This window comes from Nothobranchius furzeri, chromosome 9 (genome assembly GCF_043380555.1).
Source record: "Nothobranchius furzeri strain GRZ-AD chromosome 9, NfurGRZ-RIMD1, whole genome shotgun sequence".
Lineage (NCBI taxonomy): Eukaryota > Metazoa > Chordata > Actinopteri > Cyprinodontiformes > Nothobranchiidae > Nothobranchius > Nothobranchius furzeri.
Genome location: NC_091749.1, coordinates 41,231,496 through 41,247,915, shown reverse-complemented (window position 1 = coordinate 41,247,915; position 16,420 = coordinate 41,231,496). Strand labels below are relative to the sequence as shown.

The following is a 16,420-nucleotide window of genomic DNA, read 5'->3' as shown; positions in this document are numbered from 1 at the left end:
TCTTAGAAAATCTTTTACATCTCAGCATTTTTGTGTTCATTACCACAGTATAGAGGGACTGCATCATAACAAATTATGTATATTTTAATGCCTTATCTGTTGCTCTTGTAGCATTTCTTGTGTATCTATGTGTTTTTTTACTGTGTCACATGATGTTAAAGATGTTTGCTATGCATTCACACAAATAAACACTTGTTTACATCAGCCAGACGGTTTCATCTTTGAACACTAGAGGTTTTTGCTATTAGTGTTTTACAATCTGTTATTCTGTTGATCCTTAATCACATGTAAAGTTTCCTTGTAATTCAATATTACTTGTTCCAAAGTACATTTTTATTAAAGCACCACTGAAACGGTTTCTCCGCTTCTCCCTCCTACTGGTTGAAAGCGGTACTACAACTATCGTGGTCCGCTGCAGGTAGCTCTAACGATTACTTAATGCTAACACAAGCTAACTGATATTGAATAAGCAATGAAGTCAAGAGATCCACATTGTTGAACAAAAAATAATACAAGTACAGTAGCAACAAAGCCATGTCCCCATCAGTCTGTGATTTCATGGCCTCCTTCAGCTTCTTCCTTAAACGAGTATAGGCTGATGTGCACTCTGGTTTTAGGTCTTTGCTTTGTGTACAAAGACATTACTGTCTTACTTTTACTTCCAGGCCCTGCCATGATGCCAACAGAATAAAAGCTTAAGGACCAGGTTCACCGAGAAAACGTTTAATTTCTTTTACCATTTTTTTTAGAAAATGGTCACTCTGAGGTTAACATGCAGGCTGAATGTGAAAATAGTCCTTTACCTCTATTTCTAATGTTAGCTTCTGATAGGAAATTGAGGGGGAAAAGGCTCAGTTCACAAAAGCTTGACAGATCTATGTCACACTGTCAGCATTTATCATTGATGGACACTCCCATCTTTGTTCACGATGGGGAAGGCTGTCCAGGAAACACCAGAGAATGTCTCGAGCTAGGGGACGCTAACCATTAGCATTAGCATCTCCCCAATACAGCAGAACTCCCCAAGCCTTGCGTTATTTGCAGCGATAAAACATCAACGTTGCTGAGCAAATGGAGTCAGTGGTAAAGCAGCAATGCTGTTAGCCAATCAGAGGCAAGATGTCCAAATATCAGGGAATGAAACTCCAAAGCCTGCCATCTGCTGCCATTTTTTCCTCCAGCTAACTTCTACGTCCTCAAACAAGAGCATCTGAGCTTTTACCAAAGACTTACAAGGCATTCATTCCTACTAGAGTCCACTGCAAATGTATTGAAATGAGTGAACTTGATTGGCTGCAGAGTGCTGTCAAATCTGAAGTTGGTAAAGTTTCCACCCCAAGAATTACTGAAATCACTTTGACAGCAATAACGTGAAGTAGAAAAAAAACTCCTTATTATTGCTTTAATTGGGAAAGAGAGAACAAAGGAGTTTGGCTAACTAAGGAGAATTCAAAAGAAGACTACAGTGAAAGTGCTGTATAGGGTTGGTTGTGTGTGATTGGGATTGAAGGGTTCATGGGTCAAAGAGCAGTGAATGTCTCATCTGCAGAATGTGACAGTTCAATAGCAGTCTTTGTTCAAACAACCATTCAAACGGCTCATCAGAAGCGCTCAGGATAAACACGCTCATTAAAACTTCTGGAGATTCCTTTGGATTTATATAGGTTGGACAAATTGATCTTAGTGATCTTATTTTTGAAAAGAACATGCAGTAAAAGACGAAGGAGACCAATAACAATTTTTCATTTTAGAAGGGGAAATTTTTCCAAGTAAAACAAAAAAACCATTACAAATTTGTAATTGTGGTCCAGGTAGTTACAGCTAAGCACCTTTGTATTTGTTACTTTAAATTTTGTTCAATATTAACGATTTACCTTGGCGTAAAGTAGATTGAGGAACATTAATCTGTTTCACTTCAATGTATTAGAAAAGAAAAAGGCTACATCCTACACTGATTTTAACCTTAAAGGTTGTATGTTGGACACGGACACTGGTGTTCATAGGAGGTTTTGAAACAAGAGAACAAATTTTCCAGCCGTCTGGATGTTGGTTCACTACTGACACATTCCAGTACCATGTTCAGTGACAAATCGTACATAAGGACTAATTTCTACTAGTAAACCCATCTTGTGGGCTCAGAATCAGGTGCTTGACTTGTCAAATCTGACATTTTACACAATCCCAGCCTCGCCTTGCTGACTGGACTTTTTAGCGCAGTGGTGCCCTCTAGTGGCTAGTAGATGTAAACATAAACCCAGCGTTGTGCCCATCAAAAATAAAATTTAGATATATTTTTTAATTTAGCTTTAAAAGGAAAAACTGTTAACGCCCCGTGGAGGTATTGCTCATTAAAAATATAGCTTTTTATCAAAATGTTTCATATCCTTTAACAGATTGTTAGATTTTTTTCTAACTTAAATGCCCATTTTGGGTTTGGAGATATGTTTAAAGTAAGTCTTTTTTGTGAGATAGTTATAAATTTAGCTTAGTTTCCAGAAGTCATTGTAATTGCAGTGTTTTTTTTCCTGTTTCTTTTAACCTTCAAGCAAAACAAATGTAAACTCTGCCATCTAGTGGAGAGAGGGTCTAAATGCACCTGGTTTCTAAGGTTGTTGTTTGGCCTCTCATTAGGACACCCTAATGAGCTGTTAAAAACAATGTATTGTTACAAATAGAGTGAATTTCCAACGAATATGTTTATAAAGGAAATACAGTACATCTCAAAGACATGAAGAAATGATCATGAAAACTTGAGAATTTTTTTTCCAAAGTTTTTTTTATTGATTTATTTAACAAAAGGAAAGAATTTCCATTTTTTCTTCAAAAATCTATTTACAGATTTATACAAAAATACAAAAGTTGATTGAAATCTGTTAAATCCTAGCTAATTTTAAACATGGAGCTATTTTAAATAGGTTCGGTTCTTAATTTTTTTTCATTGTCTTTCATTTTTTTCGCCTGTTACATATTTTAAAGTCTGTTTAGTGATATTCCATACTGTACACCTCTGAATAAAAATATGAATTGTTTTTTAATACTTTCCCTTAGGGCAAATTTGCAAGCAGACAAACGTCTGCAATAAACTCTATAAAGTTTTTAGATTCTTTTGTATATCCTAAGCTGCTTAGGACTTGGGTTTAGAGGGTGAAAACTGCCCATGGCAGCTTCAAAGTTCTTTCTTAGTCAAATAGTGTCAATAAATTTGCCATTCACTGCTTTTACAAATAAAGGAAACAGTCTTTGTACATCCCGATGGTACCCGTGCTTGGTACAGTACAGAAAAATCACACTAAACAAATAGTCAAGTATAATTAAATATTTTTAAATTCATTTTTTAACAATAATGTCTTCTGCGAATAAAAAAAAATCCTACGAAGAATCAAAAGTAGACAATGACTCTGATCAGATCAACCAAGTTGTAGACTTTATACATGGGTATTCATTTTTCTTTGTCAGTTTTCTTTTTGTGAGTACATTTGAGTCAAAGCGGCATGTCCAGATGTGCATGTTCATCATGACCAGTGGATTCTCCTGGAAAAATCTTTCTCTCATCTCCACAGCTCCAACATCACTAGGACTCCCCACAGCACCAAAAAGTGTTTACAGATTACCCCACTCAGCAGATTTTACGTCATTTTCTTTACAGTCTCCTATACGTATGATTGTCCAATGAGTAAATATACAGTACAAGAAAACCCCCTGTGTGTGTGATCACAACTATACAGAACAGAATTAGCCAGACAGTTTTTACACCTATAGAACACACCATTGAACTTGACATTTAAACAGAAAATACAAAATCTTTTCTCTTGGTGACATCCTGCAGATAAAAATAATAGATAGGTGCTGTTCTTCTCTGTCCCCCCCCCCCCCCCCTTTACTTATTGCATGCGATAAAAAACACAACAAATAAAACAATGAACAGGAACAAGTGCGCTTTAGAAATATGATGAATGTAAAATATCAGTCAGTTCACAGCTTTTTACTCTCCATGTTACACAGTGTCAGTTCTGCAGTTGTAGTCTGTCTGTCTGTCTGTCTGTCTGTCTGTCTGTCTATCTATCTATCTATCTATCTATCTATCTATCTATCTATCTATCTATCTATCTATCTATCTATCTATCTATCTATCTATCTATCTATCTATCTATCTATCTATCTATCTATCTATCTATCTATCTATCTATCTATCTATCTATCTATCCTTTATGATAAAATGCTTTCTGAGGTATTCACAGAATACAGTGAATGGTTTTAATTGAAGTATGGTCTCTGAGCATAAAAGTGTATGAAATCTGTAAGCTGTGGTAGACAGGTGAAAGTTCAAGCTTTCCGCTGATGTTGGTTTCCTCCTGTTGGCTACTGTACATGCATGATTTATTAGAATGATGAAAGAGGTTTTGTGGTGTCCTTACTATCTGGCGTTGGGCTGTGAAGGCTGCTCTAGTGCCGTAGGTACTTTGCTGACTCTTAAATGTTCTACTTTTGTCCTTTTGTCTTCTCTTTCTAAGATCCCATGATGTATGAGGTATGAAGGGTGGTTCAACATGGATTACACCAGCCACTGGGTTGAGCTTTCACCTGTCTAAATGCTACTGGGTCAGTGCAAATGAAGGAGAGGCAACAAGGAGAGAACAGTACACTACTAAGAAAGAAAAAGGTTCTGTAACGCTGTCAGTGACACCGGTTCTTTGCTACACTCAGATTGATTCCCCATAAAATTTTATTTTGTTTCTATATAAGTTTTTATATTCAGTAGAAATATACATATGGATTTTATCATAAGATACTGTATATCTTTTCTCGTGAATCATGAAGTGCAAAAGTGAGGTTGCTTTAGTGAAACAAATCGATCTCCAGTCAAACAGACTGTCTGGAGCATTTTCACTGTCTGCACTCGATGGTGTTGTCAAAGTCTGCAATCAAATGCACTTTTCCTGCTTCAAGTCAAAACAGAAACTCTTGCTGGAAAAGCTTTAACCAGCTTAAGCGATGCATTTTAAGGTTAGTTTTAAAAAGCGTTGTGATTTAATTCTGCTGAACCTTGACACAGCTCCATGTATACACACAGGGACCTATAAATGCCCTGCTTACAACCACCTCTGTGAGAGAAAGGCCACTGTGCGATTGTCCAAAATTAGCCTGCGTGGTAAATAAATATGTGCAAGCCCTTGCTCATTCCTCTTTGACACTCACCTCGAAGATAAATCAATTTAGACCACTGTGATATAAATGCAACTCAAATCTTCTGCAGTAAAAGCTTTTCTTTTCTCATAATACATAATAACCACAAAAAAATGTTGACAGAAACCAAGATCCAGGGGATTTTTCCACATAGATCATGCAACATGATGAAGTCTTTTCATAATGTTCTGAGGCGCAGCTTTACAAAAATACATGCATCATGTTAAGTTATTTTTTCTTGATGACATTTCTGTTGACAAATATAAGAGTGGCTCTGTGTAATATATTATAGCAGGTCTGTAGATGGGAGTATTATAGTTAAACTGGTGCTGAGTTGAGAATGCTGTTAGTAACTAGAACATCAAGCAGACCTTACTTGTTGGCAGGAATATTGAGTAGAAACTCTAGGAAGTCTTGTTGATGCATTGGGCACCATTTGCTATAAGAATACCAAATCTAAAAAAAAAGAAAGCAATCAGTCCTCCGTTGACAAAATCACATCCACACGTTCAAAACACAAAAAGTGGAAAGATCAGAAAGAACTGTATGCATTTGTTCATGCACTCATACTTTGTCTGTAATCCACATATTAATTTGGGAGAGTGAGTTTTTTCTAGTTACGTATTTTTTTAAAGAAAGAAGACTATTTTCAATCAAAATATATCTCGCAGTTTTAAATGAAAGAACTAATCTCTACATTATAAAGTATTCGGAGATGTCCCCAAGATGTAACAATCATCCCTTATAATTCCTCATCACAACAGCCTTCCACCTTTAGAGTAATATAATTATAATTGGTGCATTTCAACATCAGTCGGATTTCTGGCATTGTTGTCAATTACACTGGCATCCAAGATTAGAAAAACCTCAACTAAGCATAGACAAAATGTTATCGAGAGCTATGATGATCTATCGTCATGGGGGCTTCCATCTGAATTCTCTGTGTCTCCTTCAGAAATGGCTTGCATGGGGGCAGTGTAGAGGCGACTGCGTGTACTATAGCGACTGCTATTTGCAACCGGAGGGATCCGAGAACGTCCTTGTCGAGATGCAGCTGACATGGACAGTGATTTTGGGGTGAAACTTTCAGAATTGGCCCTGGGAAAAAGGCCTGGTATCTGGATTGGTTCTGCGCCAGAAATCAGAGGATCTTGATGAGTGGTAGATGGCTCCTCCACTTGTCTGAAGGACCCTTCCTGAAGGGATTCTCCTGGTGTTTTAGGGGTGATGGGGCTCTTTAGAATTTCTGTGGCTGACATACGATAACTAGAATCCGATCTGCTGCCTTTTTTAAGCAAAAGAAGTTTGAACTCCTCATTGGATGTGCTGGATTTTTTAGCACTGCGATAGATTGGCACAGGGGCTCGCTGTGACCCAACAGCATTGGCTAAAGCAGCTGGAAATGTGAGAGGCGGAGCTGGAGGGACAGTACCAGTACAGACACTGCTGGGTGCCACTGGTGCTGTTGGACATAGACGAGACTTTGCATTTAGGTCTCCTGAATCTTTACGGCCTAGGACTTTTCTCTTGGACCTTAGTGAAGAAATCAGAGAAATCACCAATTAATATCTAAATAAAGAATGAACAGATAATGTAAACACCACACAGAAATCAAAGGCAAAAACATGAAAATGGATTCTGAAATGAAAAGCACCTGTGTATCATGGCAAACAGGTCCTCAGTTGTTCGGCTCTTAGTAGGTGATGTGATGAGAATATCTTCATCTGCTTTGGCGTCATCCATTAGAGGCGAGAGTGAATTGTCACTGGGTGTGGAATCTGTGGCACACAACATCTCTATCACATGTCATCTGGTTGTCTGATCATTTACTATACACGGTGAAAATTCAATCGTCTGTAGTCTTTTACGTGCATCGTACAGTGACAGCAATTTTGATTGAGTTTAAAAGCTTACCTTTACTGAAATAATCCTCTGTGTCAGGAGTGGTAGAGTCATCTTTGCTCTCCAGGGTCTGCTGCTGATGGGCACTTCTGGTAGCACCTGATATCACCTCTTTCTCTTCTTCCTGCACCTCATATCTGCCTTTTCTTGCATCGCTGATTAGGTAAGGATGCGATGTTTCCACTGTGTTACCAGGCACTTTGACTGGACTAGCCCATGGCCCTGAGTTTGAGTGGGATCCTCCAACAAATTCATATGCTGGGGGTGGAGGGTGGTCCGATCGCATACTGCCTCTAGAACATGTGGCTCTCTGTGGCTCCTTCATTTGCTCTTCCTCTTCCTCCTCTTCATCCTCATCGTCGTCATCCTCCTGAGAGAATGTACGCTCTCCCAGTACCCTAAATTCAGAGTGTGAATGAGATGAATGGCTGAGCACTCTGAACTCTACGTGTGAGTGGATGTGTGTGTGCAAATCCACAGGGGAGGGATGGGGAGCTCGTGGCACTGGTCTGTGCAGGGGCGAACTGTCTTCGGATAGGTCTGATGATGGGTCCATCCTTGTTCTGAAGGCAGTCATAGCCCAGAAGGTTCCAGGTCCATAGCGGTCCTGCCTGAGTAACAGACTTTCATAGGATGGAGGTCCATCAGGATGGCGACCAGGGGGAGGTGGCTGTGAATGTTCAGGGGAGGAGGTGTGGTCATGACATGGTGGTCTGGGTGGTGGCCTGCGAGGAGGGAGAGGCCTAGTGTTAACAGGTGGAGGAGCCAGAGTAGAACTTCTGGGGGGGCATCTGGGTCTAGTACTCTGTGAATCTATAGATTGGCTGGTAGAATGAAGCTGCACCGAACGAGGAGCAGATGGCGTTATAGCCAGTAAACTTGAGCTGGGAATCGTTGAAGCAGAGCTTGAACTTGGAGGTGGGTTGCTATCTGAAACCTCAGGGGTCAATATCTTTGTTTCAGCAGCTAAAACATTAGCAACTCTGTGTTTACTATGGTGGAGCGTGTGCATGTGGTATGTCCGGTGGGATAATGTATGTCTCACGTAGCCACCATGGAGAATAGTGAGATCAAGTTGAGAAGGTGGGGGTGGAAAGTCGTTGTCCCTCTTAGTGCAAGAAGAAATGGAAGCTCCATCTCTAGGAAATTGCTGCAAGGAGGAGAGAGAAGACTTCCTTTCTGGCACTTTAGGCTTTCTCTTGCCAGTTGAAGGGGACAAAGGTCCTGGGAAGAATGCTGCTGAAGATGAGGGCAACGTTGACGTTGGGGTTTCTGATTGGCTGGAATAGCCACTTGATGGTGAAGCTAGGCCAGCTAATTTTTCAGGTGACCCAAGTTTAAAGTCTCCAGGCGGAAGAGGTGGGCTGCTTGCCTTGGTCTCTGTAACCTGGGCAGTAGCCTGGCTTTGCATTTCTGTGGAAGAGGAAGAGCTGTCTGGTGACTTGATGCACTCCATGACAGTGGTACCTGTGGCTGTGCTTGAGTTGGACATTGATGTGTACTCACAGTTGTTTGACTTCAGTTCGCTGTTGTGAAGCCACAGGTCTGCATAGTCAGACTGCACAGCACCATCATCCTTAAATGAGTGTGTATCTGTAGAGGTGAAGGATATGGGCTCAACCATATCCATAGTTTCCCCCAGTCCCATGCCCCACGTTCCCAAAGACTGTGAAACTAGACAAGATGTCTGTAGTGGTTCTGGAGCACCTCCAAGCTCTAGGTCCAGTTCTAGTTTTATATCTGTGGAAGACGAGGCAAGTTCTTGTTCACTAACCATCGTTGGTTGGTCCTTATCTGCTTGTGTGTCTGTTCCCACATCAACACTGCCACTGGTTTCTTTTAGTGAGCACGTTCGTTTAGGTGGCAGAGGTTTGACCTTTGATTTCCTCAGCGAACGACAAGTCCTGCCTATGGTCATAGTGCCTGCTTTGAAGTCAACTAAGGGCTGGGGGTAAACTCCATGGGATGATTGTGTTGCCACAGTGTTGGACTGAGAACAATCAGGCCCAGGGTCTGCATAGTTACATTTGTATCCAGTGTAGCTCAGATTACATGACCCAAAATTCACAGAGGATGAATAAAAACACTCTGTATCAGATGGGTAATGAGATCCAGTCTCCTTTCCGGTATTGCCCATCTTTTCACTGAAACAGGTCTGGTCATCTAAATCTTGTTTTGAGCTGTAGTCTTGGACTAACTCATGGCTCTCATTCAGGTTTTGGGTGTGGTCCAGGTCTTGGTCAGGATCAATTTGGTCTTGGTCTGGTGGGTACGTCCACTCTCCTTCGCTAGCCGTACTGACTCCTGCATCATCCAGCTGGTCTGTGGCTGAGGATGTAAACGAACTTGACCTGTGACCCTGGCTCTGTGGTCTGAGGTCAGAGTGGTAAGAAGGATCGAGGGAAAACCCTTCATCTATGGCATTAGGTACTGTGTTGAGTGACAACTCTGAATCACAGTGGGAAGAGCCAGTCAAAGGTGGAGAAGAGGGTGGAGGAATGGTTTCAGATGTTTGTGAGGGGCAGGTAGAGCTGGAACCACTCCAGTTCCCACTTGATGACTGGTGATCCTCCTTCTGGTCTACATGACTCCCAAGACCTCCTGTTGTAGACACTGAATGAATAGGGCTGCTGAAAGTATCAGAGCTGGATGAAATCTCACAGCTACCCATGTCAGCCTTGCGAGGCAAGCGAGAACGACCTCTCTCCATCCAGCTATGCTCTGGGCTCCCTCCTCCTCCACCCCCTCTGTCTCTTTCACCTGATCGCTGCAACCTTTTCAGACTTCCAAGTTGCAGTGGCTCAGGAGCTGCTTGGTCATCTGTGCTCTCTTCTTCATCCTTCATCATCATCATCTTCATCCTTGGACTTGGCCCTGGTGGAATAAAGTCCTCTGCTTCATAAGGCGACAACTCTTCATCGTCGTCATCGTCATCATAATTGTCATCATCGTCCTCGTCACTGTCCATCAGACGCCCACCCTCCCGTGGAAGGCTACGTGAACGTAAGCGACCTCCATGAGCTGATGCTGTAGTGTAAGTTGTGTCTGATTGGTCACCCAGGGAGGAAATGTTGCCCGTTGAATGGGACAAAGAGGCAGGAATTCCCTGATGGCCCCGCTGAGCTCTGATGCGTCTTCTGGAGGGTGCAGCTGTACCTATAAACCACAGAAAAACCAAAAGTGAGCAGGGTTATGAGTTTTTATCATACCCACTAGGGCTGGGCAATAAAGCCTAAAATCAATATCACGGTATATCAAGGAATCCACCTTGATAACGATAAATGGACAACTACATGTAAACAAAAACTCTCCATTAGATAGGGCTGTTATGTTTATTACGTTAAGTCACATTGTCATGTGACTTGAGGTGGTACAGCTTCTTAAAGGGACATGAATGTTGCCAACCAACATACATTTTTCCTTATTTTTTAAAATTAAATTCATTGACATGGAAAAAAGAATATTGGTTAAGCCTGGTTTATGCTTCTGCATCAGCTCCACAGGGAAGAGGCGCACACGCACGGACAGAGACGTTTTGCTCTCGGACTTCTCCGTCTGCCTGGGGATTGTTGCAATGCAATTCCCCGCCAGGACAACAGAGGGCGTAGCGCTGTTTTAAGGTTTTCTGTCATTTATCTAGTCCAAGATGGTGCATTTACTATTGTGTTTATATTGTGTTTTTTGTATTTTCTTTATAACAAAGACAAATTTGTCCCTCATTCTCCTCCACCTCTTCATGCGTTCGCCACCTCTAAACCCACGTTTCCTGTCATTTTTGTCCACAAATAAAACACTTGCTGCATCTTTTTACTCATCCAGAGTATGACTAAAGCATTCATATTTTTAGAGTTTTTCCACAAGGTATTCTTCAGTCTGCTCCATGTCTGTCTCTATAAATCTTCGGCTTCCTTTGTTTTTGAGGGCGTCCTTACCAGTCACAAGCTTGCACGTTCCGTCTCGTTTGACGGATGTTTAGAAAAGTGGGCTCAACTCTGTTCGTCCTTGCGAGCCTGCTGGAGAGCCCTCGCAAGGACGGATAATGGCGCTGCATGTCTCCATTCTGGCACAGAAGCATAAATTGGCTTTAGTCAGAAATTTTGATGATGGTAAATTTTCGATTTAGTGCCCAGCCCTAATATCCACCTGAGACAAGAGATTACAATTTAGCATTAGCCTTAAGTACCCACAGCTAAAACAAAAATTCATATGGTGTTTCAGTTCTTTGAAACGTACATGCTATAAGGAAATCATCTGTCTGGCAACCAGAGTCACGAGTGTGATGGAGACGACCACTTATGGAAATGTCTTCCTGACAGAGAGTGAGTTGGTTAGCATGGATGATCACTGTGCGCTCTCTAGCTACCGGTGATTCATCCGAGTCTGAAAGCAAAGAAAATAGCAAATCCAGTTTTTCAAAGAACACAGGAAAATAATTCTAACATTTTTCTAAAAGGGTAATAGTTAACATAATCCTCTCTTTCTTGACATAATTCTGAATCGCACAAATTAGAGTAGTGTCAGCCAAAGCCGGTACTAGTGGAATCGAGGCATTTATAACCAGCGTTCCATACCCATATCTTGTTGTACTCGTTTGGGTATTCCTGTGATCGTTTTCCTTCGTCTCAGCTTTCTTCGTCTCTGGAGAACTGACTGGGAGTGAACTAGAGAGCAACGAGCACTTGCTTCCCTGTCAAACCCAACTCCTGGATTAACAACAGAACCTATTAGACATAAAGTTATTAAGAGTAACACAGTATTAATAGCACTGGTGAAACATTTGTACCCTACTGGAGATTAATTTTAAGTGAATGGGGTGTCCAATCATTTGAATGGTAGTCTGTGTAAAAATTCTACACTTTTAAAAAAATCTCTATGCTATATTGTATAGTATGTTGTTTTAATTATGATCAGAGCCAACCAGTGTTGTAGTTAGATCTCCAAGGTTATTTAAATAGAAATCTTAGTATTTTTATGAGTTTGTGAACTGTTGGTGTTAGAACCTTTTTGCTTCATGGCAAAAAGGTTCCTTGTTATCAATGTGAGTCAAGCTATATGCATGTTTTATCTTTTTAGTTTACCTGTGACATTAATGGGAATGATGCATGAGGAGACGGCATGAGAATCACCAGATGTCTGATCTGATGGTGGGATGTTTTCCTTTGACCAGTTTGTCTGTTTATCCTGGGTTGATGGGGCTGTGCGGACAGAGTCCTTGGCCTTTTGGGCTCCCAGGACCTCAGCACTTTCCTCTTCTTCTGTGGAAGTAGCCTGGAGAAAACATGGGATGTGAACAACAATCTAAGTGCTGATGCAGCCTCTCCATTTTAGTTTTGGCAAGCAACTCTAAAGGATTCCTTACCAGGACAATGTGAAATAGTATTCATGATTTTTTATTTTTATTTCTTGCAGCAGATAAAAGAACATAAGTACTATGAAATAAAAATGAGTTAATAAAGTTGATGAATAACAGTTTGATACCTTTCTGTTCCATGGAATGAAGATGCAACCTTCAATAGTGTCAAGTGAGTAAAAGCACTCAAACTATGAACATAAAAAGCAAAATAAAAAATGAAAATGTCACGAGTCATCTAAAAGAATGAGTAATTGTAAACAAAAGATTAAATGAAAGTCAAAATATAAATGAGGGATGAGTAAGATATTTATAAAATTCATGTTTTTTCTTCTTCATTTCATGAGAAATAAATTCTTAAATAGACTCAAAATGTTGCACACATTAAAATAGACTTCTGGTTAATGAGCACAGAGACTCATTGTAAATTTGATAAATGCCTTTCTTACCTTTCTTTGGATTGTTTGGATATCTGCCTCCCTGCCTAACCTCTCCTGGGAGAACAAAGTGTAATCTTTAGTCCTTAATTTGCAATGATAAAGCAAAGATTAGTGAAACATCTGTGATATCTGCTTACTTTTCTCTCTGTGGTCTGGATTTCTGTTTCTCTCACAGCCATCTCCTTCAGAAACAAAATAAATGCAGTGTCACAAAAGACACACAGAACATTTCTATACAACTACAACCAGACGTATGCAATTAACCCCAGTAGGTGGTATGTTAATGCATAGAAAAAAGTGTGTGTGTGTGTCTTTCTCTAACCTTCCTGGGTTGATAGTCCAGCTCACGTTCCCTCTCAGCTCTCTCCTGCTGCATGACACAAAAACCAAATATTTTAGTTTAATTACACTGAAAAAGAAGTTTCAATAAAAATAAGATGAATACATTTATTTCAGAAAAAAAATACTCTGGTAAATTTCAACAGCCAACCTCAATTTCACTGAATGTGCAACAACTTTATTTTTGTTCCTGTTTTTTTCTGTTTGCAGATAATTTAATAAGAAATGTTTGGATAATGATGCCTAACTTGGTGGCTGAAGACTGCTCTCCAGCAAAATGTTATAAGACAGCACATTTTAATTGCTGTTAACCTGATAGTGGTGGTTACACTTCTTAAAAGACCAATCAGATTGATAACTCGTATTTATTTGGAATATCACATCTTATAACAGTTTTTATAAAGTAACTTAATTTTATTATTCTTAAAATTTTTCTGAAACACTTCAGTTTGCATCATTGAGAATTATTCATGATGAATAATTGTGATATTTTTAGATTTTCTTGCATGGTCTCTTCCTCTTCCTATTGTGTTTAGATTAGTGTTATTTTCCCTATTTAGTGTTTTATTTTCCTCTGAGGGGTTTGAGTCATAAAATAAAAAAAATGTATGATCTACAGATATCTACTACTAATTTCCAGACATTGCTTCTCAAAAGATGTTTAATAGGATCATTTGTGAAGCATCAGGGTATATTCCTGGCCCGCTTTTTTTTTTTTTTTTTGCCCTTCCTTAGTAAAGTGATCCCATCAGGTTTTCATCATTTAAGGTTAATAGTAAAGGTAACACATTATCTTTCTACTGAAGTTTTCCAACATCTCATCCATACGTTTGTTTCCTGTTGGTTGGACTACTGCAACTCACTTTACTAGTGTCTGGAACAATCCCCTTGAATGGGCCTTACTGAGTCACATGAACGAACCGGAAAACGTTACGGAGGACTTCCGGTTTGCTTGCCGGTAGCGCTGTTAGCCGGTATTAGGAGTTTTAGCTGGACTTTTAACAGCTGCTTTAATCTCAGCCGACTAAATATTTGAAGTGCAATAACCCTAGCGGGGATTTCCGCTGTGTGCCACTATGCCCTACGTCAGGGAAATTCAACTCTGCCGTACGTTTTCATCACTTCCCAAGAGATGACAGTTGCGAAATACATGGATACGGAACGTGAGGCTTGATTAATACTGTATGGAACAGGTAGGAACGGGAACTGAACCAAACACCCAACCATCCCTAACATTTAGCCTACTCTCAGCTTGTGGTTCATTTCACTTTTGTGCATAGTTATGTGATATTCTGCTCTGATGCTGACAGCTCCGGCCACTCTGTCTTTGTTTGATATGGGAAAAAAGGAAATGAAACTTTAAAAACATACATTGTGCTCATACAAGAGTCTTATCAAGAAAGGAGTAAACACGGATTGATGAAAATTTTGATCTGTTACGACATTCCTAACTGAATCAGTAACTTTAGCTACTAGCTGCGAAGCTAATGTAAACATTAGCTGTAACATACCCTCGTAGTTGTAAATATAGGATGAGGCTTTTGTGGCTGGACTTTTAGAAGTCGTTCGGCATATTCTATGGACATCTGAAACTTTTATTTTTGGCAGCTCCTGGAGGGAACGTGTATAAAACAATGTCATGGTTAGCTAACGCTATCGTAGCTCAAGCTGGGCTGCGGACTGGAAGGAAGTGGTGCATCTCCTTTAGCATAATGCGGAAGTGGGACGTGCATAAGCGCTACCCAGATAGCAAAGAATGTAATTTCAATGTTTCTGCAAAACATTATTTCAATGTTTATTCAACCAATTTTTGCTATCTGGGTATTTATCTCAGCTGGTGCAAAATGCAGCAGCGTGCTTGCTGACTGGCACCAGGAAGCGTGACCATATAACCCAATTACTGGCCTTTCTTCATTGGCTCCCTATGTGCTACAGGGTTCATTTAAAAATCCTGCTTTTTGTTTTTAAATCTCTTCATGATTCGGGTCCACCATATATCAGTGAGTTAGCGACCATCTACATTTCCACCAGAAATATGAGATCCAGCTTGCAGTCTTCCTAAATTATTCCAGAAACTCGTCTAAAAACTCAGGGAGAAGGGGCTTGGCTGGTCCCAGGCTGTGGAAAAGCCTTCCCTGCATCTAAGGACTACACAAAACCTGGAACATTTCAAATCTTTACTTAAAGCACACTCATTTGATCTGGCTTTTAATGCAGGTTGACTTGAGTAGTTAACTGTTTTATTTGGTTTGTTTTTTCTATCTTATGTTGTTTTCTATTGCGTGTTGTTTGTGACTATGTTTTTATTGTTTTACTCTTGTTCAGCACTTTGTGATTGCCTACGCAACTTATGCAAACAAACTTGAAGTGGACTTTTTGCCATTCAATCAATCAAATGATTGGTGGATGGGGAGAAAATACAAAGTCTGCACAGAGAGGCAGCAGCCAGGATTTGAGCTGTGCTGTGAGGCAACAGTGCCACCAGCTGCATCACCTTGCAGTCCCTATTGTAAGAGTATGTTGAGCTCACTGCTCGTGCTAGGCGACTCCTCTGTTGGCGGCGGATGCTGTGCGGTGAGGGAAAGGTGGGCATGGGAGGCGCCACAGAGATGGCGATGGTCACCCTGTTTCTCTCCCGACTGGAGGAACGCTGATGTTGTTCATCTATGCATCAGTAAATAAAAATATAACGTTCATGAAAGCTGACCAAGTGATTTTCTAAACAGTGTTTCAACATCCGTTTCTTACCTCGATGCAACGCTCTTAGACTGAGCTGTGCACTTCTGTGTAGCTCTTCCAGACACGGTGGTCGGGCACAAGGATGGAACATGCTGTGTTGCTGATGCCATTGGGCCTGATAGTGAGCTGACAGCTTGCTCTCAATGTCTAAGTTTGACACTGCTAAAATGAGAAGAGACAGAGAAGAAAAAATCACGTTTCTGTTTTAAATTTCAAATTTCAGGACTCTAATTTCCAGGTTTGTCACGCTGTATTCATGCCTCGATACTGAAACAAAATGGATGCTTTAAGTGAGAGAAAATAGTGATAGAGAACATTTTTATACACGTGAAAAATAAAACCCTCTAAATGAAAATATTTGGAAGTATGCTTGAATTTCTTTGCAGTACAAACATGTTTTCACACCTGAACAGATCAAACAAAACAAAACACTCAACATTTTTAGGAAATGTATTGTGCCTTTGAA

The 16,420-nt window shown here is 40.3% G+C and overlaps 1 protein-coding gene across 5 annotated transcripts in view; it reads right to left on the bottom strand.

Annotated features, from left to right (window-relative positions):
• Positions 1 to 5,886: 5,886 nt before the first annotated feature.
• Positions 5,887 to 16,420, bottom strand: part of nhsb (Nance-Horan syndrome b (congenital cataracts and dental anomalies)) — a 57,828-nt gene continuing 47,294 nt past the window's right edge. For 2 of the 5 annotated variants that reach the window (XM_015953493.3, XM_054732362.2), the window contains exons 2-12: positions 15,964 to 16,116; positions 15,710 to 15,879; positions 13,199 to 13,246; positions 13,014 to 13,058; positions 12,886 to 12,930; positions 12,165 to 12,354; positions 11,658 to 11,807; positions 11,320 to 11,466; positions 7,099 to 10,242; positions 6,839 to 6,962; positions 5,887 to 6,717 (exon numbers count right to left, since the gene is read on the bottom strand). In XM_015953493.3, coding sequence (XP_015808979.3) covers positions 6,084 to 6,717; positions 6,839 to 6,962; positions 7,099 to 10,242; positions 11,320 to 11,466; positions 11,658 to 11,807; positions 12,165 to 12,354; positions 12,886 to 12,930; positions 13,014 to 13,058; positions 13,199 to 13,246; positions 15,710 to 15,879; positions 15,964 to 16,116 — 4,850 coding nt within the window. In that variant the 3' untranslated portion in view covers positions 5,887 to 6,083. The remainder of the gene's footprint in view (positions 6,718 to 6,838; positions 6,963 to 7,098; positions 10,243 to 11,319; positions 11,467 to 11,657; positions 11,808 to 12,164; positions 12,355 to 12,885; positions 12,931 to 13,013; positions 13,059 to 13,198; positions 13,247 to 15,709; positions 15,880 to 15,963; positions 16,117 to 16,420) is intronic. The other 3 variants (XM_015953494.3, XM_054732361.2, XM_015953495.3) reach the window with 3 other exon arrangements.